Raw genomic sequence first — 23,983 nt, forward strand, 5'->3', positions numbered from 1 at the left:
ACTTACTGAGCTGTGTCTTTGGTACAACTGGCTCTTCTGATTTTAGAGGTTTGCTAATGCCAAACTGGTTTTCAGCAGAAACACGGAAGTGGTATTCCACATTTTCCTTCAGGCCCTTAACAACAATGGAACTCTCCCGTACTCTGGAACCAACAGTATACCAGGCAGCTTTGGGTACCTCACGTCTCTCAACAATATACCCAATGATATCAGATCCACCATCATCAGTCGTAGGTCTCCAACATACTCTGACAGAACGAGCTTGAATGTCATCAAATTCAAGTGGTCCTTGGGGAGGATCTGGATTTCCAATCACCTTCACCTTAATGTATGCTGTCTTTTTGCCACATTTGTTTTCAAGAATCAAATCATATGTGCCTGAATCTTCTCTGCCTGATTCCTTTATCACAAGTTCAGTGTGAGTCTCAGAAGTTGCAATCATTGCACGCATGCTGATATCACGGCCTTCCTTTGTCCATTTGCAGATGGGAATAGGCTTGCCTTTTATGGGCACTGTTAGTTTGATGACTCCACCTTGTCTTACAATGAGACCTTCAAGGTATTGTTGGTCAAGTTCATATTCAGGATATTCTGGAAAAAAAAGAAATCCAACTTTAATTAAAAAACACAAATGGTGTGGATGACACCAAGTTGGAGGGGGGTGAGCGCGGTAGACTGCAACAAATTACAGGAGGGCATTAATAAACTGGCAGAATGGGCATTATGATTGGTAAATGAAATTCAACACAGATAAATGTGAGGTATTATATTTTGGTAGGAATAGGGAGATCACTTTTTACTTGGTGGGTGCGAGTCTAGAAGGAGTAGAGGAACAAAGAGATCTCGGAGTACAAATACACAAATCACTAAAAGTTGCAACACAGGTTAGCAAATCCATAAAAAAAAGCAAAACCAAGCACTAGGGTTTATTTCTAGAGGTAGAGAATTGAAAAGTAGGGCAGTTATGCTAAACCTGTATCGAACCTTGGTTAGAGCACACTTTGAGTACCGTGTACAGTTCTGGCCGCCATATTATAAAAAGAATATAGAGGCACTGGAGAGGGTGCAGAGAAGATTTACAACACTTGTTTTTAATTATAGATGTAGAAAAATATTTTTCTGAAATAGAAATTCCTTCCGTTGATTTACAAGTTCCAATTTCAAATGGTTTATTCCAGAGACGATGATGCCCAAAGCCAGACATCTGTTGGGCATTGTGGTACCAAAAATACGAGGGTATATATCTCAGGAAAGGAAGAACAGGCTTCGTCACTTTTCTCTTGAAAAAACAAGGCTGAGGGGTGACCTAATAGAGGTCTTTAAAATTATGAAAGGTTTGATAGAATGGATAGAGAGAGAATGTTTCCACTTGTGGGGAAAAGCATAACTCAAGGCCATTAATATAAGATAGTCACCAAGAAGTCCAATAAGAAATTTAAAAGAAAACTCTTTACCCAAAGAGTGGTGAGATGTGGAACTCGCTACCTCTGGGAGTGGTTGAAGCGAACAGTATGGTTGCATTTAAGGGGAGGCTAGACAAGCATATGAGGGAGAAGAGAATAGGGGATTATGTTGAAAGACAGGAGGAGTCTTGAGTGGAGGATAAACACCGGCATGGACTGATTGGGCCGAATAGCCTGTTTCTGCACCGTATATCCTATGTAATCCTATGTAATAATATAGTGTCATCCCACAACTCAGTTTATTTATGTCATAAAACAAGTCAGGACTAACATAATAGAGTTGAAATTGCCCCTTTCTATAAGGCCTCTGGCCATCTGAAAGCGGCAGCCAAGGGTCGGTGCAGAATGGCCGCCGAATTTCCGCAGAGGGACTGCCATTTAAAAAATTGCCCTTCCTCAGGTTTGGAGTGGTGTACGGGCCCACTCCGCCCATTTTCCCTCTGTGGCATGCATGTACCGACCCTTTACTGACTGGCGGGGATCCCTTCCCGAAATTGCCCTTTCCAGGAATTGCCCCGTGGGAGCAGCGCGCTGCCGATCGGTACCACTGGCAGCTTTTGCTATCGGTACTCTCTCTGTGGCTTGGTAGTGCGGACGCCCTTAAAGGGGAAATGGTGCTGTCGGCGATGCCATGTTATTTTCTTTTGTCGGCTGACTGCCAGGTCGAGCCAACAATTATGGCCGCGGGTTCGGCAGCATGGCCCGACCCTCCTTCGTGGCCCAGTGTTTGCCACTAAAGTGGCTGCAGATTTTACAATGGCCCATCCCTTTAACTGATGGGGAGGGATGTTGTGATGCGCCAGCGCGATGACGTCATTAGCTCATCGCTGATGGCTTCAAGCGTCGACAAATCCACCCCACCCCCACTTGCACCCCACTAGTGACGGCTACTCTGCCCACCCCCACTTCCGCCCCGATGATGAGACTACTTCCACCTCACTGCAAAAAAACACTGAAGTACTGAATTTCAACAGTTAGGCCGCTCCATGCATTGGGGCAGCCGGAATACTTCAAGAGCGGTAGGTGAGACTCTTTTCTGGCGGTGGGCAATTTTGGTCCCAATAGCTCCAATTTTCAACTTGGGCCCATTTAAGCATGAATTGGGCAGTGTTTCATTAGTGTGTGTCTGACCATCAATGTACTTTCATCATTGAAAGCTCAACCACTGATGGATGAGAAATGGCATATAAAAGGGTTTTTGCTAATGGCAAATGAGAATCATTGATGTACAGGATATCTTCATCTAGTCATTCCAGCAATTGGGTGCCCTAATTTTCTGCTGAGGTAATAGAAATCTTCTTGGAGCAAGTGTGTCATAGGATGGAAATTCTTTTTTAGAACTAATGGTTGGCGGTTTGGATGGCTGACAGATATAAATGTCCACTGCACAATTCAACAGACTTAGCTGAAGTGCCATAAGAAGTTCAGTGATAATAATTTTATATTAATGTTTGTAGTAACCATGCAGGGTACCTAACGTTACCTCCCCCAACACAATCTTTGTAGCAGCATCCTCCTCCTCTAAATGCTCCTTCCCTTGTATCCCCGTAACCAATCTATTGATTTACTGTACCTGTATGATGCATGGCAATGTAATCACACTCACTATGGGTTGAATGCTGTTACATAATACATGTCCTTCTGACAATTTCAGCTCTCAATCAAGGGGAAGCAAGTGGAGTGCCAAACAATGGTAATATATACAAATCACACTTCGGATAATAAAATCTGCTTGCCCTGAAGTTGTATGCATCCACAACTTGTTTTGTCAGCTGAGAGGAATGGTATCTTTAGCAGTTCAGACAAAGGTGAAGTAAATATTAGCCCAGAAATCCTGGCCTCCACGGGTCCGTACGAAGTTTCTACGGACCCGGGAAGGCATCCGAAAAGCCGGTTTTCAGCGCGCATTGTGCATGCGTTGAAAACGGCTTTTCTGAATTGTCACGTTTCTGGCTTGACAGATCCTCCGTATCTCGGGAGCGAGGACATTTGCCAGGGCAAGATTGTGGGATTTACGCATACCTTGCCCAGCAAATGTCCTCAAAACTCTTGCACCTGATAAAAGCTTAAAAACATACAAAAATATAATTAAATTAAATTTAAAAAACATATTTTTAAAAACCCTGCCTACTACGTTACATTTATTTTTAACCATAATTAAAAAAAATTTTAAAAATCGGCTAATTTTTTTTCTTTAAAAAACATTTCTAGTAACTTTAATTTCTTTAGAGTATTTATGTGAGTTTTAAAAAATGTTTTATGTAGTGTTTGGGTGTTTGGGGGTGTTTCTCATTCATAGTAATAGGAGTTTTGGATTTACGAAATTCCTATTACTATGAATGAGAAAATACTTTACCGTGATTGGATGTCCAGGCCCACGTAACTCCTGCGGACGTCCCAACATGAACGTGCTCCGTTGTGCAAGAAGAGGAGGCCTCGAGTCCGGGATCTCTGGCGGGCATTCGACCAAAAGGTAAGTGTGCATCTTTTCTCTTACTTTTAGTCGAATGCCCACGGGAAGAAGAAACAGGGATTTCTGGCCATTGATGTATTTGCTGAGGGAATGGTGAATATGTAGGGAGGACTATTTGTGCAATGGGTGAACATAGAAATTAGAATGAGAAACTGGTAAATGATCTTGATAAATGGAGTTCAACAACTGACCTTTGATACTTTTGTTCCCAGTAAAACCTTTACTCTCTCTCCCACCTTGGTCATTTCCCTTGATACTGCCCCCATCTTCAATCCCTTGCATCCCAGGGATTCAGATTTGAATGTTTATGCCACACAACTTGTTTAGCCATTCATCGCCAGAACTGACTGGACCACATCAAGCACTATCGGGCCCTACTCTCCTTTGCCAAAATGGCTGAATACTCCAGGATCACCCTGGAATGAAAATATATCCTCTGGCTTCTTTTCTTCACTACAAACCATCTCCTTAAACCATGCCGCCTCCAACCGCACCTCCAACAACAAATGTGAGGAGCTCATGGACTTCTTTGTTACGATGATTAAGATTATCCATTCAGTTGCCTCTGCCACTTCCATATCTTCCCCTAGCCCACTAAGACAAACTTCCCCCAAGGCTTCTCCCATATCCGAGCCTGAACCTGCATCTTTCTCTAGTTTATTACCTATCTCCCCTCACGCCCTCTCTGATATTATCTTTTCCATGAAACCCACCTCCTGATCTCTCAATCCCATTCATACCAAGCTGCTGACACCGAACTGCCCTTTCTGGCCTCCATGCTAGCTGATATTGTAAATGGTTATCTCTCTTCGGGTACTGTTGCCCTCCCTTTCAAATTTGCCATCATCATCCCCCCTCTTCAAAATACATTCTGTCCGTGCAAACTACCATCCCATCTCCAATCTCCCTTTCATCTCCAAAGTCCTTGAATAGAAACACAGAAACATAGAGAATAGGTGCAGGAGTAGGCCATTCGTCCCTTTGAGCCTGCACCATCATTCAATAAGATCATGGCTGATCATTCCCTCAGTACCCCTTTCCTGCTTTCTCTCCATACCCTTTGATCCCCTTAGCCATAAGGGCCATATCTAACTCCCTCTTGAATATATCCAATGAACTGGCATCAACAACTCTCTGCGGCAGGAAATTCCTCAGGTTAACAACTCTCTGAGTGAAGAAGTTTCTCCTCATCTCAGTCCTAAATGGCCTACCCCTTATCCTAAGACTGTGTCCCCTGGTTCTGGACTTCAACAACATCGGGAACATTCTTCCCGCATCTAACCTGTCCCGTCCGGTCAGAATTTTATATGTTTCTAAAAGATTCCCTCTCATCCTTCTAAACTCCAATGTATAAATGCCCTGTTGATCCAGTCTCTCCTCATATGTTAGTCCTGCCATCCCGGGAATCAATCTGGTGAACCTTCGCTGCACTCCCTCAATAACAACAACATCCTTCCTCAGATTAGGAAACCAAAACTGAACACAATATTCCAGGTGAGGCCTCACCAAGGCCCTGTACAACTGCAGTAAGACCTCCCTGCTCCTATACTCAAATCCCCTACTATGAAGGCCAACATACCATTTGCCTTCTTCACCGCCTGCTATAGCTGAATGCCAACTTTCAATGACTGATGAACCATGACACCCAGGTCTCGTTGCACCTCCCCTTTTCCTAATGCGTTGTTGCCTCCCACATTATTGCCCATCTTTACCGCAACTCCATATTTGAACCTCTCCAATCAGGTTTTTGCCCTGCGACAGCACTGAAACAGCCTTAATCAAAGTCACAAATAAAGAAAGACTTGCATTTATATAGCTCCTTTCATAATTACTGGATGTCTCAAAGCACTTTACAGCCAAGCCAATGAAGTATTTTCTGAAATGTACTCACTGTTATAATCTGGGAAGTTACATCCTATATGACTGTGATTAAGGAACACTTTCCCTCCTCATCCTTCTTAACCTCTCTGTAACCTTTGACACAGTTGACCACACTATCCTCCTCCAACTCCTCTGTTATCCAGCTGAGTGGGACTGTCCATTCTTACCGATCCAGTCGTAGCCAGAGAATCTCCTGCAATTGCTTCTCTTCCCATCCCCGCTCTGTTACCTCTGGAATCTCCTAAGGAAGTATCTTTTTTCTCATCTGCATGCTGCTCTTCGGTGACATCATCCAGAAATTCAACACAAGTTTCCACATGTACTCTGTTGACACCCAGCTCGACCTCACTGCCAGTTCTCTCAACCCCTCCACCTCCTTTGTGTAATTAGACTTATTGTCCGGCATCCAGTTCTGGGTGAGCTGAAATTTCCTCGAATTAAGCATTGGGAAGATGAAGTATTAAATTTGGCTCCCGCAACAAACTCGGTTCCCTAGCCATCGATTCCATCCCTCTCCTGGTCACTGTCTCGAGCTGGACTAAACTATTCATAACCTTGGTGACCTATTTGACTTTGAGCTGAACTTTCAACCCCATCTCCTCTCCATCATCTACTTCCACCTCTATAACTATTGCCATCTCTGCCCCTATCTCAGTCCATTTGCTGCTGAAACACTCATCCATGCTTTTGTCACCTCCAGACTTAGCTATTCCATTGCTCTACTGGCCAGTCTTCCATTTTCCATCCTCTGTCATAGCTTCCCTGCTGAATTTTGGCTCAGACAAGTACAGATAAGATGGCTTTGCCTACATAAACAGTTGGGAGGGTAATGGCACTGTCTTTCCAATGCAAAAACATTATCTACAATAATCTACGTATAGATTGGGCTAACCAAACTGGTAGCAATACAGTGGAGGAAAATTTCCTGGAGTGTAATATGGATGGTTTTCTAGACCAATATGTCGAGGAACCAACTAGAGGACTGGTCATCCGAGACTGGGTGATGTGTAATGAGAAAGGACTAATTAGCAATCTTGTTGTGCGAGGCTTCTTGGGGAAGAGTGACCATAATATGGTAGAATTCTTCATTAAGATGGAGAGTGAAACAGTTAATTCAGAGACCAGGGTCCTGAACTTAAGGAAAGGTAACTTTGATGGTATGAGATGTGAATTGGCTAGAACAGACTGGTGAATGATACTTAAAGGGTTGATGGTGGATAGGCAATGGCAGACATTTAAAGATCACATGGATGAACTTCAACAATTGTACATCCCTGTCTGGAGTAAAAATAAAATGGGGAAGATGGCTCAACCGTGGCTAACAAGGGAAATTAGGGATAGTGTTAAATCCAAGGAAGAGGCATATAAATTGGCCAGAAAAAGCAGCAAACCTGAGGACTGGGAGAAATTTAGAATTCAGCAGAGGAGGACAAAGGGTTTAATTTGGAGGGGGAAAATAGAGTATGAGAGGAAGCTTGCTGGGAACATAAAACCTGACTGCATCTATAGATGTGTGAAGAGAAAAAGATTAGTGAAGACAAACGTAAGTCCCTTGCAGTCAGAATCAGGTGAATTTATAATTGAGAACAAAGAAATGGCAGACCAATTGAACAAATACTTTGGTTCTGTCTTCACGAAGGAAGAAACAAATAACCTTCCGGAAATACAAAGGGACCGAGGGTCTAGCGAGAAGGAGGAACTGAAGGAAATCCTTATTAATCAGGAAATTGTGTTAGGGAAATTGATGGGATTGAAGGCCGATAAATCCCCAGGGCCTGATAGTCTACATCTCAGAGTACTTAAGGAAGTGACCATAGAAATAGTGGATGCATTGGTGATCATTTTCCAACAGTCTATCGACTCTGGATCAGTTCCTATGGACTGGAGGGTAGCTAATGTAACACTACTTTTTAAAAAAGGAGGGAGAGAGAAAACGGGCAATTATAGACCGGTTAACCTGACATCAGTTGTGGGGAAAATGTTGGAATCAATTATTAAAGCTGAAATAGCAGCGCATTTGGAAAGCAGTGACAGGATCGGTCCAAGTCAGCATGGATTTATTTAAGGGAAATCATGCTTGACTAATCTTCTAGAATTTTTTGAGGATTTAACTAGTAGAGTGGACAAGGGAGAACCAGTGGATGTGGTGTATTTGGACTTTCAAAAGGCTTTTGACAAGCTCCCACACAAGAGATTAGAGTGCAAAATTAAAGCACATGTATTGGGGGTAATGTATTAATGTGGATAGAGAACTGGTCGGCAGACAGGAAGCAGAAAGTCGGGATAAATGGGTCCTTTTCAGAATAGAAGGCAGTGACTAGTGGGGTGCCGCAGGGCTCAGTGCTGGGACCCCAGCTATTTACAATATACATCAATGATATAGATGAAGGAATTGAGTGTAATGTCGTTTGCAGATGACACTAAGCTGGGTGAAAAAGAAGGGTGGTAAGAGAAGGGATAACCAGCCGTGGATAACCAAGGAAATAAAGGAGAGTATCAAATCTAAGACCAATGCGTATAAGGTGGCCAAGGTTAGTGGGAAACTAGAAGATTGGGAAAATTTTAAACAACAGCAAAGAATGACTATAAAAGCAATAAAGAAAGGAAAGATAGATTACGAAGGTAAACTTGCGCAAAACATAAAAACAGACAGTAAAAGTTTTTACAGATATATAAAACGGAAAAGAGTGACTAAAGTAAATGTTGGTCCCTTAGAAGATGAGAAGGGGGATTTAATAATGGGAAATGTGGAAATGGCTGAGACTTTAAACAATTATTTTGCTTCGGTCTTCACAGTGGAAGACACAAAAACCATGCCAAAAATTGCTGGTCATAGGAATATGGGAAGGGAGGACCTTGAGACAACCACTATCACTAGGGGGGTAGTGCTGGACAGGCTAATGGGACTCAAGGTAGACAAGTCCCCTGGTCCTGATGAAATGCATCCCAGGGTATTAAAAGAGATGGCGGAAGTTATAGCAGATGCATTTGTTATAATCTACCAAAATTCTCTGGACTCTGGGGAGGTACCAGCGGATTGGAAAGCAGCTAATGTAACGCCTCTGTTTAAAAAAGGGGGCAGACAAAAGGCAGTTAACGAAAGGCCGGTTAGTTTAACATCTGCAGTGGGGAAAATGCTTGAAACTATCATTAAGGAAGAAATAGCGGGACATCTAGATAGGAATAGTGCAATCAAGCAGACGCAGCATGGATTCATGAAGGGGAAATCATGTTTAATTAAGTTACTGGAATTCTTTGAGGAAAGAGATGTGGTGTATTTAGATTTCCAAAAGGCATTTGATAAGGTGCCACACAAAAGGTTAGTGCAGAAGATAGAGCTATGCGGAGTCAGAGGAAATGTATTAGCATGGATAGAGAATTGGCTTGCGAAGAGAAAGCAGGGAGTCGGGATAAATGGGTCCTTTTCGGGTTGGAAATCGGTGGTTAGTGGTGTGCCACAGGGATCAGAGCTGGGACCGCAACTGTTTATAATAAACATAGATGACCTGGAAGAGGGGACAGAGTGTAGTGTAACAAAATTTGCAGATGGCACAAAGATTAGTGGGAAAGCGGGTTGTGTAGAGGACACAGAGAGGCTGCAAAGAGATTTAGATAGGTTAAGCGAATGGGCTAAGGTTTGGCAGATGGAATACAATGTCGGAAAGTGTGAGGTCATCCACCTTGGGAAAAAAAACAGTAAAAGGGAATATTATTTGAATGGGGAGAAATTACAACATGCTGAGGTGCAGAGGGATCCGAAAAAGTTAGTTTGCAGGTGCAGCAGGTAATCAGGAAGGCGAATGTAATGTTGGCCTTCATTGCGAGAGGGATGGAGTACAAAAGCAGGGAGGTCCTGCTGCAACTGTATAGGGCATTGGTAAGGCCGCACCTGGAGTACTGCATGCAATTTTGGTCATCTTACTTAAGGAAGGATATACTGGCTTTGGAGTGGGTACAGAGACGATTCACTAGGCTGATTCCGGAGATGAGGGGGTTACCTTATGATGATAGATTGAGTAGACTGGGTCTTTACTCGTTGGAGTTCAGAAGGATGAGGGGTGATCTTATAGAAACATTTAAAATAATGAAAGGGATAGACAAGATAGAGGCGGAGAGGTTGTTTCCACTGGTCGGGGAGACTAGAACTAGGGGCACAGCCTCAAAATACAGGGGAGCCAATTTAAAACCGAGTTGAGAAGGAATTTCTTCTCCCAGAGGGTTGTGAATCTGTGGAATTCTCTGCCCAAGGAAGCAGTTGAGGCTAGCTCATTGAATGTATTCAAGTCACAGATAGATAGATTTTTAACCAATAAGGGAATTAAGGGTTACGGGGAGCGAGCGGGTAAGTGGAGCTGAGTCCACGGCCAGATCAGCCATGATCTTATTGAATGGCGGAGCAGACTCGAGGGGCTAGATGGCCTATTCCTGTTCCTAAATCTTATGTTCTTATGTTCTTATGGGTGGCGGTGTGAGCTGTGAGGAGGATGCTAAGAGGCTGCAGGGTGACTTAGACAGGTTAGGTGAGTGGGCAAATGCCTGACACATGCAGTATAATGTGGATAAACTTTGGTGGCAAAAACAGGAAGGCAGAATATTATCTGAATGGCGACAGATTAGGAAAAGGGGAGTTGCAACGAGACCTGGACGTCATGGTACACCAGTCATTGAAAGTTGGCATGCAGGTACAGCAGGCAGTGAAGAAGGCAAATGGTATGTTGGCCTTCATAGCTAGGGGATTTGAGTATAGGAGCAGGGAGGTCTTACTGCAGTTGTACAGGGCCTTGGTGAGGCCTCACCTGGAATATTGTGTTTAGTTTTGATCTCCTAATCTGTGGAAGGACGTTCTTGCTATTGAGGGAATGCAGCAAAGGTTCACCAGACTGATTCCAGGGATGGCAGGACTGACATATGAGGAAAGACTGGATCGACTGGGCCTGTATTCACTGGAGTTTAGAAGAATGAGAGGGGATCTCATAGAAACACACAAAATTCTGACGGGACTGGATAGGTTAGATGCAGGAAGAATGTTCCCGATGTTGGGGAAGTTCAGAACCAGGGGTCACAGTCTAAGGATAAGGGGTAAGCCATTTAGGACCGAGATGAGGAGAAACTTCTTCATTCAGAGAGTTGTTAACCTGTGAAATTCTCTACCACAGAGAGTTGTTGAGGCCAGTTCGTTAGATATATTCAAGAGGGAATTAGATATGGCCCTTACAGCTAAAGGGAGCAAGGGGTATGGAGAGAAAGCAGGAAAGGGGTACTGAGGTGAATGATCAGCCATGATCTTATTGAATGGTGGTGCAGGCTCGAAGGGCCGCATGGCCTACTCCTGCACCTATTTTCTATGTTTTTATGTTTCTAAGGCCTCAAAATAGCTTCATATTATCATACTGTACCAAAGCTTCATCCAGTTTCTGGTGGGAACTTCCTGAGCCTGACAGAAACCTGACTGGAAATGTGCATCATTTAATTGAACACCATTGATCTCCATCAATACTCCCACTCTTTTACATCACAATTATGTTCATTAATGGGTCATAACAAAGCCTAAAATTGGGCATAACATAATATAAAACATAACATGACACAAAAACGTAGCAATTTCAACATTTCTTACCGAGCAGTTCAGTGACTTTAACAGTTCCTGGCACATCAGCAGGCTCACCAAGACCACCAGCATTAACTCCTATAACACGGAACCTGTATTCAGCTCCCTGTGGCATGTGAGTCAGGGTGTATTCGCAGATCTTTGTTGGAGTTGTATTGCACTTGGTCCATTCATACTGGTCTACTTTCTGCATCTCAATAAGATAGCCTGTGATCTTCGACCCTCCTTCCTCTTCTGGTGGACTCCAAGCAAGGGATACAGATGTCCTTGTTGTGTCTTTAACTCTTGGATTCTGTGGTTTGCCAGGTGGGTCTAGAGAATATGATGAATAAAATTAACTATACAAACTTTTAATGTAAGTAATTTAATTAAAATAAAGTTAAACAAGATAGTGAGCACCTGAGGCCACTCAAAAGTTGAGGTTTGATCCCTGGTTTGTGTTAAGTTAGTTGACCTTAATTAAGTTTGCAGTGGGGCATTATATTTAGCCTCAGCACTCTTGGGCTAGGGTAGGGAAAGTCGGCCAGGAATCCACTTCTTGATTGCTAGCCAACGACTCCTGATGGAGGTGTACATGTGTGTATGCTTGGTGACGATGGGGTTGAGGGTCATCACAGCCAAATAGCCCATGGCACTTGCTGTCAAAGCACACACATAAATAATGACCAATTGGGTAAAGCACTGGAAAGTTATCAGTTAGCCCTAGAACTATAGCCGAGCAAAGAAGTACAGGCCAGGATTCTCCTTCAGGGTGGACTGGCTGCCAGAGAAGGATCAAGGCAGTTGTTCTACCTGTCATCTGATTCTGTCCTGACCCCAATCAATTTTACTGGGCCAGTGCTGTTTATCTAAGCAGGGTGGGCTCCTGGCATTCCCACCAGAGTGGGGGAGACTGCCACTATCATAGAGGAGAATGCAGCATTGCTGCAGCAGTAGACACCTCAGATCGCTGGAGAAATACCACCAACGATGTCTCCGCAAGATCCTACAAATCCCCTGGGAGGACAGATGCACCAACGTTAGCGTCCTCAATCAGGCCAACATCCCCAGCATCGAAGCACTGACCACACTCAACCAGCTCTGCTGGGCAGGCCACATTGTTCACATGCCTGACACAAGAATCCCAAAGCAAGTGCTCTACTCGGAATTCCTACATGGCAAGCGAGCCCAAGGTGGGCAGAGGAATAATTTCAAGGACACCCTCAAAGCCTCCTTGATAAAATACAACATCCCCATCAACACCTGAGAGTCCCTGGCCAAAGACTGCCCTAAGTGGAGGAAGTGCATCCGGGAGGGCGCTGAGCACCTCGAGTCTCGTCGCCGAGAGTATGCAGAAAACAAGCGCAGACAGCGGAAGGAGCATGTGGCAAACCAGTCCCACCCACCCTTTCCTTCAACGACTGTCTGTCCCACCTGTGACAGCGACTGTAATTCCCGTATTGGATTGTACAGTCACCTAATAACTCACTTTTAGAGTGGAAACAAGTCTTCCTCAATTTCGAGGGACTGCCTATGATACCTACTGCAGTACCAGAAAAGGAAGGAGCCCATTTAAAAGGGGAAAGTGAAGCCATAAAGATAGTAAAAAAGATCTGAACAATATTTAGTTCTCTGAGAGCTGAGGCCTAAAAATTGTAATTTCCTGAAGAGGCCAAGGTGCCCATTACTTGGCGCTCACTCTTCAAAAGGGACTTCAGCATATCTTCCACTACTATTATAGGGCCCAAATTTCCCCATGAGTTGCATTGTTTTTTTTAGTGTAACTTGATTTTTCTGGTGTATCTTTTTAGTTGCAAATATGGCCATTTAATTTGTGCCAGTGCAAGTGAGTTAGTTAGGTTTTTTGTTAGGTCAGTTTTTTTTCTTCAAAAGGAGACGTTCCCAGCCACTTTCACCATTTATGCCAATTTGGCCAGAAAAAAGTTGTACTAAACTAACTTAGGGCAGCGTGTGTGTCCACTTTTGTCCGCACAGAAAGACCTTACTTACAGTTAAGGAATCAGCGCAAGTAACTACATTTAAAGCACCACCAAGCACCAAATGAAGCACAAAAAGTAATAAGCAATTAATTAACAAATAAAATAGAAGGAACCCTGCACCTAAAGCACCAAAATCAATCAGTAAATAACAAATAAAAAATAGAACTCCTACCTTAGGGAACGCAGCGGGCCACCGATGAGGGAGCCCATTCGGCCAGGGCTAGGGATGGCGAGCTTCGGCCCCTCCCACACAGCCTGCAGCGCGCGTTTGCCGAAATGGCCTGCCAGGAGCTACTGCACATGCGCGTAGACTCTAGCACGCATGTGCAGAGGTCCCGACACTGTTTTCAGTGCTGGGACCTAGCTCCGCCCCCCCCTCTTCATTTTTTGGCTCGCCAGCTCCACAGATGGCCCAAGAATCGGCCATGGTCGCAGGGAGTTTTTTCGGTACTGCTTCTGAGGTAAAAAGTTGGCGGGGGGCTCAGAGGTGTGCGGACAAAAACGGAGGGCCAAATTTTGGCCACCCCTCTTTTGGGAGTTCTTGGGATTGGTGATAGTAGCAAAAGGCAGGGATATTGACCAGGATTCTGGGCACCACTGTCATTAGCATGTGGTGGGACAGTGCAGGAATGGATGACCAGCTGCGTTCCCAGCCTGGGCGGAGGAAAATCAATAGCAGTAGGGCAGGAGATGTGCCCAATTTCCCCTGATTGTCTACCACCATGCGCACCACCGAGTGGTATACCAGAGGTAAATCCTCCCCAATGCCTTCAGAAGAAAGCAGAGGTGTCAACAAAAGAAAGCAGGGTACAGAAAAAAAAATCAAACAAGGTGTAATAAGTGGAAAGAAGAAAGAAAGACTTGGATTTATATAGTGCCTTTCATGACCACCAGCCATCTTAAAGCGCTTTACAGCCAATGAAGTACTTTTGGAGTGTAGTTACTGTTGTAATGTGGGAAACGTGGCAGTCAACTTGCGCCACAGCAAACTCCCACAAACAACAATGTGATAATGATCAGATAAACAGTTTTTAGTTATGTTGATTGAGGGATAAATATTGGCCAGGACATCGGGAATAACTCCTCTGCTCTTCTTTGAAATAGTGCCATGTGATCTTTTACATTCACCTGAGAGGGCAGATGGGGCCTCAGTTTAACGTCTCATCCGGAAGTTTTAGTTTACAAAGTACTTCCTAATCTTGATCAGCTGTTAGCATGTTGTCCAAACCTATATTGCATATTTTTAAATTACGTTATTGCGCAATAAATAGATGTTTATATTGTTTCATGCGATTATATAATTAAGCTTGTAAGTGCCAATTTTCATTATTTTTTGGATTATTTTAAAATGCTAGTGGCTATTGGTATCAATGGAAACATCTAGGATTTTATTTTCCATTTGATGGTTATATTGCAAGTGTTACACACTCAATTAAAATTACATGCATGTTATTTGGCTTACTGTCCAAATGACATGCATGTAAGTTCAATAGTGCTTATTACAACTTAAATGATTGCCTTATCATAAGAAAAGTCAGTGTTGAGAAATGAGTTTTACAAGTTCATCCCTCTAATACATTAACATGGCATCTAATGAACTTTGAGTCACTTCAATGCTTTTGCCTCCATTAACTTGCTTGGTAGATTATTTCAAACATTTAATGCACTTTGACAGAAGAAGTAAATTTATATCTCAACACTACTATTACAAACTTTAATAATCGGCAAAGTCAAGGCTGTGACAATTTAAAGTATAATAATACACAATATAATTCTATACCATGATTGATACAATATATTCAATAATGTGTGGTTTAAAATGTAATATTTAGAATTAATAATTAATAGTTTCATATGTCAAAAGTAGTAACAAAATGCCACAAATATTCTTACATTCTTGTTAAAGACCAACAGCTTCCATAACTATTGTTAGAGAGATAGTATTAATATTTGAAAAACAAAATAGAAGACAGGAAATTAAAGTTGTGGAAATAAAGTCTAATCAATAGATTTTCATTTTTAGAAATTGACATTGTATCATGTTACCTATTGGGTCCATGGCAATTGCAGATTTGGAAGGTCTACTTGGTTTGCTAGCACCTCTTGCGTTCATGGCTGTCACGCGATGCTCATATTCTAATCCTTCTATAAGACCAGTGGAACGATATCTTGTCATAGTCACGAGCACTTTGTTGATTCTCATCCATCGGTCAGCTCTTAGTTCTTTGCGTTCAATGATGTACCCAGTAATCGGTGAACCTCCATCATCAATTGGTGGTTCCCAGGTAATTGTCATACCATCACGAGAGACATCAAATACATGAGGAGTACCAGAGGGTTCAGGTATATCTGTTGGTGAAAAAAATTGGAACATCATTTACCTTGTATAAAAATAATTTCGTGATTCATAGGGAAATGATTTTTGAAAATAACTTTTAAAAGTATCATGAGTATCAATGATTCTGATTTTGAATAATTCCATTATTCTGCCAGTTCAGGAAACAGTATGTTTTCCCCTTAACAGCCTTGAAACATGTGTCTAACTACTGAGTCTAACTATTGTTGATTTACTATCATTTCTACAATTATAGTCCATTATAATTAGCATAATCAAGAGACTGTAAGTCATAGGATTTTTTTTTTTTACATAAAACAATCTACATTTTAATATCATGACATTTCTAATTACGAGTAAAATATTTTAGTATTGCACTTACTAATGGCACTCCGACATTCCACAATGGCAGATTGTAAAAATGATCCCATACCAAAGCGGTTTGTCGCAGCTACACGGAAGGCATATTCAGTGCCTTCAACTAATCTAGTAAACTTGAATGTGTTCCTAGTAACAGATTCAGACACAGGCAGCCATCCTGGGCGATGAGCATCACGTTGTTCCACCACATAACCACTGATGGCAGCACCACCATCTTTCTCTGGTGCCTCCCAACTGATGGTGACAGTGGTGGCATCAATTTCATCAATTCTAATTGTGCCTGCAGGTGGTCCTGGTTTATCTGCAAATAAATTAATATATTTATCTAAGATTTGAAAAATGATTATAGTACCACGGACAGTACACTGGTATGTAATGTAATTTTTAAAAAAGAGCTTGTGAGAAAAAACTTACCAAGAATGATCACTTTGATGGATTCAGTAGCAGATCCAGCAACATTTTTTAGTTCAAGCATGTAGTCACCAGTATCGTCTATGGTAGTTTCACGCACAGTAAGCTTAACTACTTTGGCAGATCTTTCTACTTTGGTACGATCATTTTCTTTCAGTTTTGTACCCTCAAAATACCATGACACACCAGGAGGTGGACGGCCACTAATTGGAATAGAAAGTTCAATAGGCTTGCCAGCATGTACAGTGACAGTCTTTTGAGCTATGCCTGCCAAATCAATCTTTGGTATCACTGTTGGAAAAGAAATACAAGAATAAAACCAAGTTTTAGTAAAACTATTGTTATATTCATAATACATTAATTCATATTAATATTTATTTTTGAACTTCTATATAATTATCAAAAATGTATTTTAAACCTACACATACCTTTCTGATCTTGTACTGTGACAGCAGTTACAATCTCTCTTGCTTCACTGACACCTTTGTCATTCTGGGCTCTGACTCTGAACAGGTATTGTTCAAACTCATTTAGAGAGATGATAGTATGTTCAAAGACTGTGTGTTTAAGTGTTGCAACTTTCATCCACCTTTCTGTACCAGCCTTGCATGCTTCAATAACATAACCAGTCAGTCTGCAGCCTCCATCATGCAGTGGTTTTTCCCAGGCTAGTGTGACTGTAGATTTTGTGACATCAATTACATTCAATTTCTGTGGAACCATAGGAACTTCTGAGACAAGCACTGCTTCAGTGGTTTCACACGGCTCACCGATTCCATAGATATTCTCTGGCAAGACTCTGAAATAATACAATGTTCCCTCAGCAAGTCCAGTTATTCTATAAATTGTCTTGTTGCATTTAATTGTCACTGTCTTGAATGCTCTCATAGCAGCCTCACGCCTCTCGATTATGTAATTGTTGACCGGTGCTCCACCATCAATTGTTGGAACATCCCATGTGATAACCACAGAATCCCTTGAAACTTCCTTCACTTTAACAGCGCCAGGTGGGCCAGGCGTATCTGAGAATATAGCAGGTATATTTTTTGTGTTAAGTTTTAAAATGTCTAACAAAAGATGACAACAGGAACAAAAGATTGAAAAATATTTTGTTTCACATACCATATACTTTGACAACTACAGTCGCTGACTTCTTGCCTGATGGATTTTCAGCCTCAATAGTGTATTTTCCTACATCATAGCGATTCACCTTGTCAACTACTAGCAGTGTGTAAGAATCTGTCGTATCAATAAAACCACGACTGTAGAGATCAACACCAGGTTTACTCCAGGTTAGCATTGGAGTAGGTCTACCTGCTACTGAAACCATTAAGCGGAGTGAGCCACCAGCTCTAACAGTGACAGTCTTTTTGAGATCATCTGCAAGCTCAAGGTCTGGAATTTCTAGAAAAATAAAATGTGCAACAGAGATGAAAAACAAGTTACAATCTTCTACTAATAAAATCTTCAAGAAGTTATCAACAATCAAAAATATCACTGATTAAGATATTTCTCAGGATTGTAAAGTTGTCAGTTTTGGATTGCTTTCTAAGAACATAAGAACATAAGAATTAGGAACAGGAGTAGGCCATTTGGCCCTTCAATAAGATCATGGCTGATCTTCTACCTCAACTCCACCTATCCCATAATTCCCAAAAATTTATTGACCTCTGTCTTGAATATACTCAACGACTTAACGTCCACAGCCCTCTGGGATAGAGAATTCCAAAGATTCACAAGCCTTTGAGTAAAGAAATTTCTCCTCATCTCAGTCCTAAATAGTCGACCCCTTATTCTGTGCCGTTGACCCTGTGTTCTAGATTCTCCAGCCAGGGAAAACATTTTCTCAGCATTAACCCTGTCAAGCCCCTTAAGAATGTTATATGTTTCAATTAGATCCCCTCTCATTTGTCTAAACTCTAAGGAATTCTAGTTATAATTTAATACCCAAACATTTTCAGTACCAGACATGCACATTTTATTCCAATATTAGATATATCGTGTTGGAAAAGTGTAAAGGATTGCAAAACTCTACGAATTGCCTATATAATGCCACTTACCTATTCTTTCTACTGCTTCAATTTCAGCAGATGATTCACTGTATTCACTCATTCCATTAATATTGACAGAAGCAACTCTGAAATAGTACTTCCTGCTAGTTGTAAGACCTGTAATGGTATATTCTGTGTTTCTTAAGTTGGCTGTAGTATGTGCTCTATACCACTGTTCCATGCTTTCCTCTTTCATTTCAAGTACATAGCCAATAATTTCAGAACCACCATCATACATGGGCTTCGTCCATGCTAGGCTGATACTGTATTTGGTTGTATCCACAACTCTTGGTGCTGAAGGTACTGCAGGTGTATCTGTTATTTAATTTAAATAGATTAAATTCATAAGTACTTGTATAGATTTTCAATTATAAGACACTTAAAATATTAATTAAAAATCTAATACTTACATGTGGCTTCTTTGCACAGGATATAATGTGATGATTCGCTTGGTTCACTGTTACCAGCTGCATTTACTGCTGTAACACGGAACTGGTACTCACAGCTCTCCATTAGATTTGTAACTTTGAGTCTGGTATCATAAATAGTAAAGTCTTTGTTGACTCGAGTCCAACGTACACTTCGTTTTTCACGTTTATCCACAAGATAGTTACTAATTTCAGCTCCACCATCAATTTCGGGTTTCAACCATTGGATGATGATATGTTCTTTTCCTATCGCAACAACCTCTGGTTCACCAGGTGGTGATGGGATGACTGTTTACAACAAATTAGAGTGCATTAGATTTCAGTAATATCTTTGCTATTACTTTACTAAGATGAATAATAATATTTTTCCAACATAAAAGAAACTTATCACATAGTACTTACTGAATGAGTTTCTGGCTATGGCAGGTTCAGACTCCCGTGGCACACCAGGTCCATACTTGTTAGTCGCTCTTATTCTAAAAATGTATTCATTGTTCTTTATAAGTTTTGTAACTACAGTAGAAAGAGTCTTGCATTCAGCTTCAACGATTACCCAGTTAAGTCTGCTAGTCTCACGTCTCTCTATAATATAGTGTGTAATCTCTGCTCCTCCATCTTCCTTTGGCATATTCCATGACAAAGTGCATTTCTCTTCAGTTAATCTGCTGATGATAAGTGGACCATCACATGGTCCTGGTGAATCTAAACAGAGTTTGAAACATAAAGTTAAGACACAAATATAGCCTGTACAGAACTTTGTACTTGAAGAATATTTCTAAAAGTATTTATTGTATTTTGTAACAAAAAACTTACCTAACACTTTAACATTTACAGATACAGTCTTAGTTCCACTTGGATTTTTCACAGTTAGTGTATATCTTCCAGTGTCATTTCTATCGCAGAACTTGATAATGGCAACAGCACGCTTGTTAGTGTACTGCAGAGAGATCTTTTCACAAAGCTCTAGTTCTTTGTCTCCTTTAGACCAATATACCTTAGGGTCAGGTTTCCCACCAATAAAAGCATCAAGCACCAGGTCTGATCCAGCTCTTATGGTAATCATATCTCCAAGTAGCCTACTGTCTAGTTCAGCCTTGGGTGGTACTGTAAATATGAATAAAAAGTAATAAATAACCATTAAAAATAAACTTGTTTATGTTTCAATAGGAAATTAAAACCATTTACAGATCTATGATGTATTTCTGACTTTAGCATACCATATTCATCTTTACAAGTGACAGGTCCTGTAGATTCAGATGGTATACTAATTACTCCACTTGCATTCTTGGCTAAAACACGGAATTCATAAACTTCTGCTTCACTAAGTCCTGTAATAGTGTAGAAGGTATCTGAGATAGAGGTGTAGTTGCACTTAAGCCAGCGGCCATCTCCAGTTTCATTATAAGGTTTGCGTTCAATGATGTATCCAATAATCTTACTTCCACCATCATAGGTTGGTACGGTCCATTTTATTGAAACTGAAGACCTATTAACATCAGTTACTTCTGGTCGACCTGGAGGATCTTTATAAATTTAAACAAAAGTAAATTTAAATTTCAACTGAAATTTGTAACTACTTTCAAATATAGAGAAGTATAATTGCATAATATATAATCTATTTTCTTATACTTACCAACAGGATTCTGAGCCAGTACTAGTCTAGATGCTTCACTAGCTTTACTCAAGCCAGCAGTATTCATTGCATAAACTCTAAACTGGTATTCCAAGCCTTCCACAAGAGTAGATATTTTGTAATGGCAATCAATACATAGTAGTTTGTTTTCTTTCACCCAGAGAATGCTGTTACGTTCTTTCTTTTCAATCCAGTAGCCTGTAACTTTACTGCCACCATCATGGTATGGATCTTCCCATCGGATAGATATAGCATTAGCAGATACAAAATATACTTCTGGCCTGGTTGGTGGGCTTGGTGGTACTAGAGAATATACAAAAAAAAATTAGTAAGTTTTCTCAGATTTCATCCTTTATGTGTATGTTTAGTCATAATGTATTAAGTAAACATAGATTCAATTTTTTTTTACTTACCAAATGGATGTTCAGCAACCACAGGCGCTGATTCCAATGGCTTGCTGACACCAAATCTGTTCTCTGCACAGACTCGGAAGCTGTATTCCATATACTTTGTCAGGTGAGTAACTTTAATCTGAGTACGTTTTACACTGGAATTGATGAGCTGCCATGCTGTTGTACCAGACTCACGTTTTTCTACAATGTAGTTGTTGATTTCAGTGCCACCATCATCTTCAGGCTCTGCCCATGACAATACACATGACTCTGCAGAAACGGATGAAATGCCTACAGGGCCAGTAACTGGACCTGGTCGCCCAATAACATTAACAGTTACAGTAAAGGTCTTGACTCCTGCTGTGTTTTCAAGTGTTAAGTAATATTTGCCAGAGTCACCTCTCATAGTGTCCTTTGCAGTCAGTGTACTTCTCTCTTTTGTTGTTTGGATACTGACTCTATCAGTTTCCTTAAGTCGCATCTCCTCAAGTTTCCACGTTACCTTAGGAGCTGGACGCCCACTAATAGGCACATCTATAGTAAAGGTACTTCCTGTTTTGCAGGTGATTGTTTGATTGGTGATTCCAGATAAATCTGCTTTAGGTTCTATCTGTGGTTCTTTAATAATAACAGATGAAAACGCCTCCCTTGGTTCACTGTAGCCAGCATCATTCTTAGCTCTGACACGGAACTCATACTCTGTATTTTCAACAAGTCCATCAACTGTAAGAGTAAGGAGTTTGGTTTGACCATCTTCAACCCAGTGATCTGCTCCTTTTTTCCTCATCTCCACTAGATAACCAGTAATATGACTGCCACCATCATGCTCCGGTTTCATCCAAGCCAAGATAGCATAGGTTTTGCCTGTGTCAACAATATCTAGCCTTTTAGGTGGTGCTGGCTCCTCAGTCGCTACTATAGGCTCTGCTATTTCATATGGTACACCAACACCATATTCATTTTCTGACATGACACGGAAGAAGTATGGCACTCCTTCTGCAAGTTCTTGTGCTCTGAAGATCTGTCGGGTGCACTTTCCGCTGATTTCTTGCCAGCTACGCCTACTGGCTTCACGCTTCTCTACAACATAATGACGAATACGTGAACCTCCATCATGAACGGGAGCATCCCACATTAATGTAATAGAACCTCTAGTAACATCTTTGAAGGTAATTGGTCCAGGTGGACCTGGAGTGTCTTGTACCTTAACAGTGAATGTAATAGATTTGCTGCCGTTGCTGTTTTCCAGAGTAAGAGTATATTTTCCAGCATCATATCTATTGCAGTCCTCCACTATTAATGTACTGCTTGTATCTGTTGTATTAATGTGAACATGTAAACCAATGGAAGAATCTACTTTTTTCCAAGTGGCCATAGGAACTGGTCTGCCTTGGAAGGCAATATGCAGCTGAATTGTACAACCAGCTCTAACAATATGAATTTGTTTGAAACTGGCATCAATATCAATTTCAGGTGAGGTTAATCTATCTGTAGCTTGTACCGGAGCAGAAATTTCACAGCTGTCTCCTTTTCCTACACCATTAACAGCACAGATACGGAATTTATACTCTTCACCAGGTTCCAAGTGAGTAACTGTGTATTTGGTGTTGATACATACTTCTATGTTAACCTTATGCCAATCTTCAAGACTAGCTTTGCACATTTCGATAATATAGCCAATAATCTCCATGCCTCCATCAAAGACAGGCCGAGTCCATTCCAAACTTACAGATGTCTTTGTTGTGTCTTTGACTTTGATAACTGTAGGAGCGCCTGGTGGGTTAACTGGTTCTCTACACTTTATAAGTCTAGAAATGTCACTTGAGGGACCCACTCCAGCATTATTTTCAGCCATGACACGGAATTCATATTCATTCCCTTCTGTGAGATTAGTTATTTTGAATCTGGTTTCAGTAATGGGTCTTTTGCTAGAAACTTTGACCCAACGCATACTCTTCTTTTCACGCCGTTCAAGGATGTAGTGCTTAATTTCATTTCCTCCATCTGAATTTGGCCTTGACCAAGTAAGTGTGATAGTTTCTCCTGAAACATTAGTTGATTCTGGAATACCAGGTACATCAGGTACAGCTGTGAAATCAAAAACAGTTAACTAATTAGAATGGGTTTGACAAGTTAGGACTGGTAAAGGTTTGACAAAAGAGTGGGGTCAACTATTAATGACTATAAATTCTAAATTGTGAAACACACGTACTGTATTGTATCTGTGCAATAACTGGCTCGGAATCTATTGGTCTGCCAGTGCCAAATTTGTTGACAGCTGAAACACGGAACTGGTACTCATTCCCCTTAATCAGCTTGGTGACAGTGTATGAAGAGGCTTCACAATTATCATTGACCAATGCCCATGCAAGTCGACTTGTTTCTCGTTTCTCAATTACATAGTGGGTAACGATAGCACAGCCATCATTATCTGGTGGAATCCACCACAACGTCAGTTTCTCTCCAGTAATGTTGGTAAATCGAAGAGGTCCAACTGGTGGTCCAGGAGTATCTAAACAAGATCAGATCTGTTAGTGCCCAGCAAGTGATCCAACAAGAACTAAAATATTTGTACTACTAAGAACAGTAAACAAGCAACTAAGAAAGTAAAGTAGGTACATAAGTTGTCAATTTCCTCCAAATACCTTGAACTCTGATATGAATGTCAGCTTTCTTGCTGCCTGAAGCATTCTTGGCTTCCACAGTATATATACCGCGATGATCCCGGTTGCTGTCTCTAACAAAGACAGAACTAGACCCAATAACATTGGTGATGTCTACCATCAATCTCTTGTCAATTTCCTTTCCATCTTTATACCAGACCACCTGTGGTAATGGGCGGCCTTTGATATGCACCTTGAGCCGAATACTGTCACCAGATTTTACAGTCATGCCTTCAAAGTTTTCAGCACCAAATTCAATTGATGGTGGTACTATGAAAGAAAGAG

General features: G+C 41.3%; 1 protein-coding gene across 2 annotated transcripts in view; it reads right to left on the reverse strand.

Moving 5' to 3' along the window:
• Window positions 1–23,983, reverse strand: part of ttn.2 (titin, tandem duplicate 2) — a 413,561-nt gene that overhangs the window by 12,485 nt on the left and 377,093 nt on the right. For both annotated transcript variants that reach the window (XM_070875791.1, XM_070875789.1), the window contains 16 exons: window positions 23,681–23,968; window positions 23,248–23,547; window positions 21,057–23,123; window positions 20,644–20,946; window positions 20,228–20,533; window positions 19,824–20,114; window positions 19,413–19,712; window positions 18,993–19,298; window positions 18,592–18,897; window positions 17,654–17,935; window positions 16,960–17,553; window positions 16,535–16,822; window positions 16,122–16,421; window positions 15,451–15,753; window positions 11,435–11,737; window positions 7–591 (listed from right to left, as the gene is read on the reverse strand). In XM_070875791.1, the coding sequence (XP_070731892.1) occupies window positions 7–591; window positions 11,435–11,737; window positions 15,451–15,753; window positions 16,122–16,421; window positions 16,535–16,822; window positions 16,960–17,553; window positions 17,654–17,935; window positions 18,592–18,897; window positions 18,993–19,298; window positions 19,413–19,712; window positions 19,824–20,114; window positions 20,228–20,533; window positions 20,644–20,946; window positions 21,057–23,123; window positions 23,248–23,547; window positions 23,681–23,968 (7,122 nt within the window). The remainder of the gene's footprint in view (window positions 1–6; window positions 592–11,434; window positions 11,738–15,450; window positions 15,754–16,121; window positions 16,422–16,534; window positions 16,823–16,959; window positions 17,554–17,653; window positions 17,936–18,591; window positions 18,898–18,992; window positions 19,299–19,412; window positions 19,713–19,823; window positions 20,115–20,227; window positions 20,534–20,643; window positions 20,947–21,056; window positions 23,124–23,247; window positions 23,548–23,680; window positions 23,969–23,983) is intronic.

The sequence above is a fragment of the Pristiophorus japonicus genome, chromosome 3 (assembly GCF_044704955.1).
Source record: "Pristiophorus japonicus isolate sPriJap1 chromosome 3, sPriJap1.hap1, whole genome shotgun sequence".
NCBI classification, from domain to species: Eukaryota; Metazoa; Chordata; class Chondrichthyes; family Pristiophoridae; genus Pristiophorus; species Pristiophorus japonicus.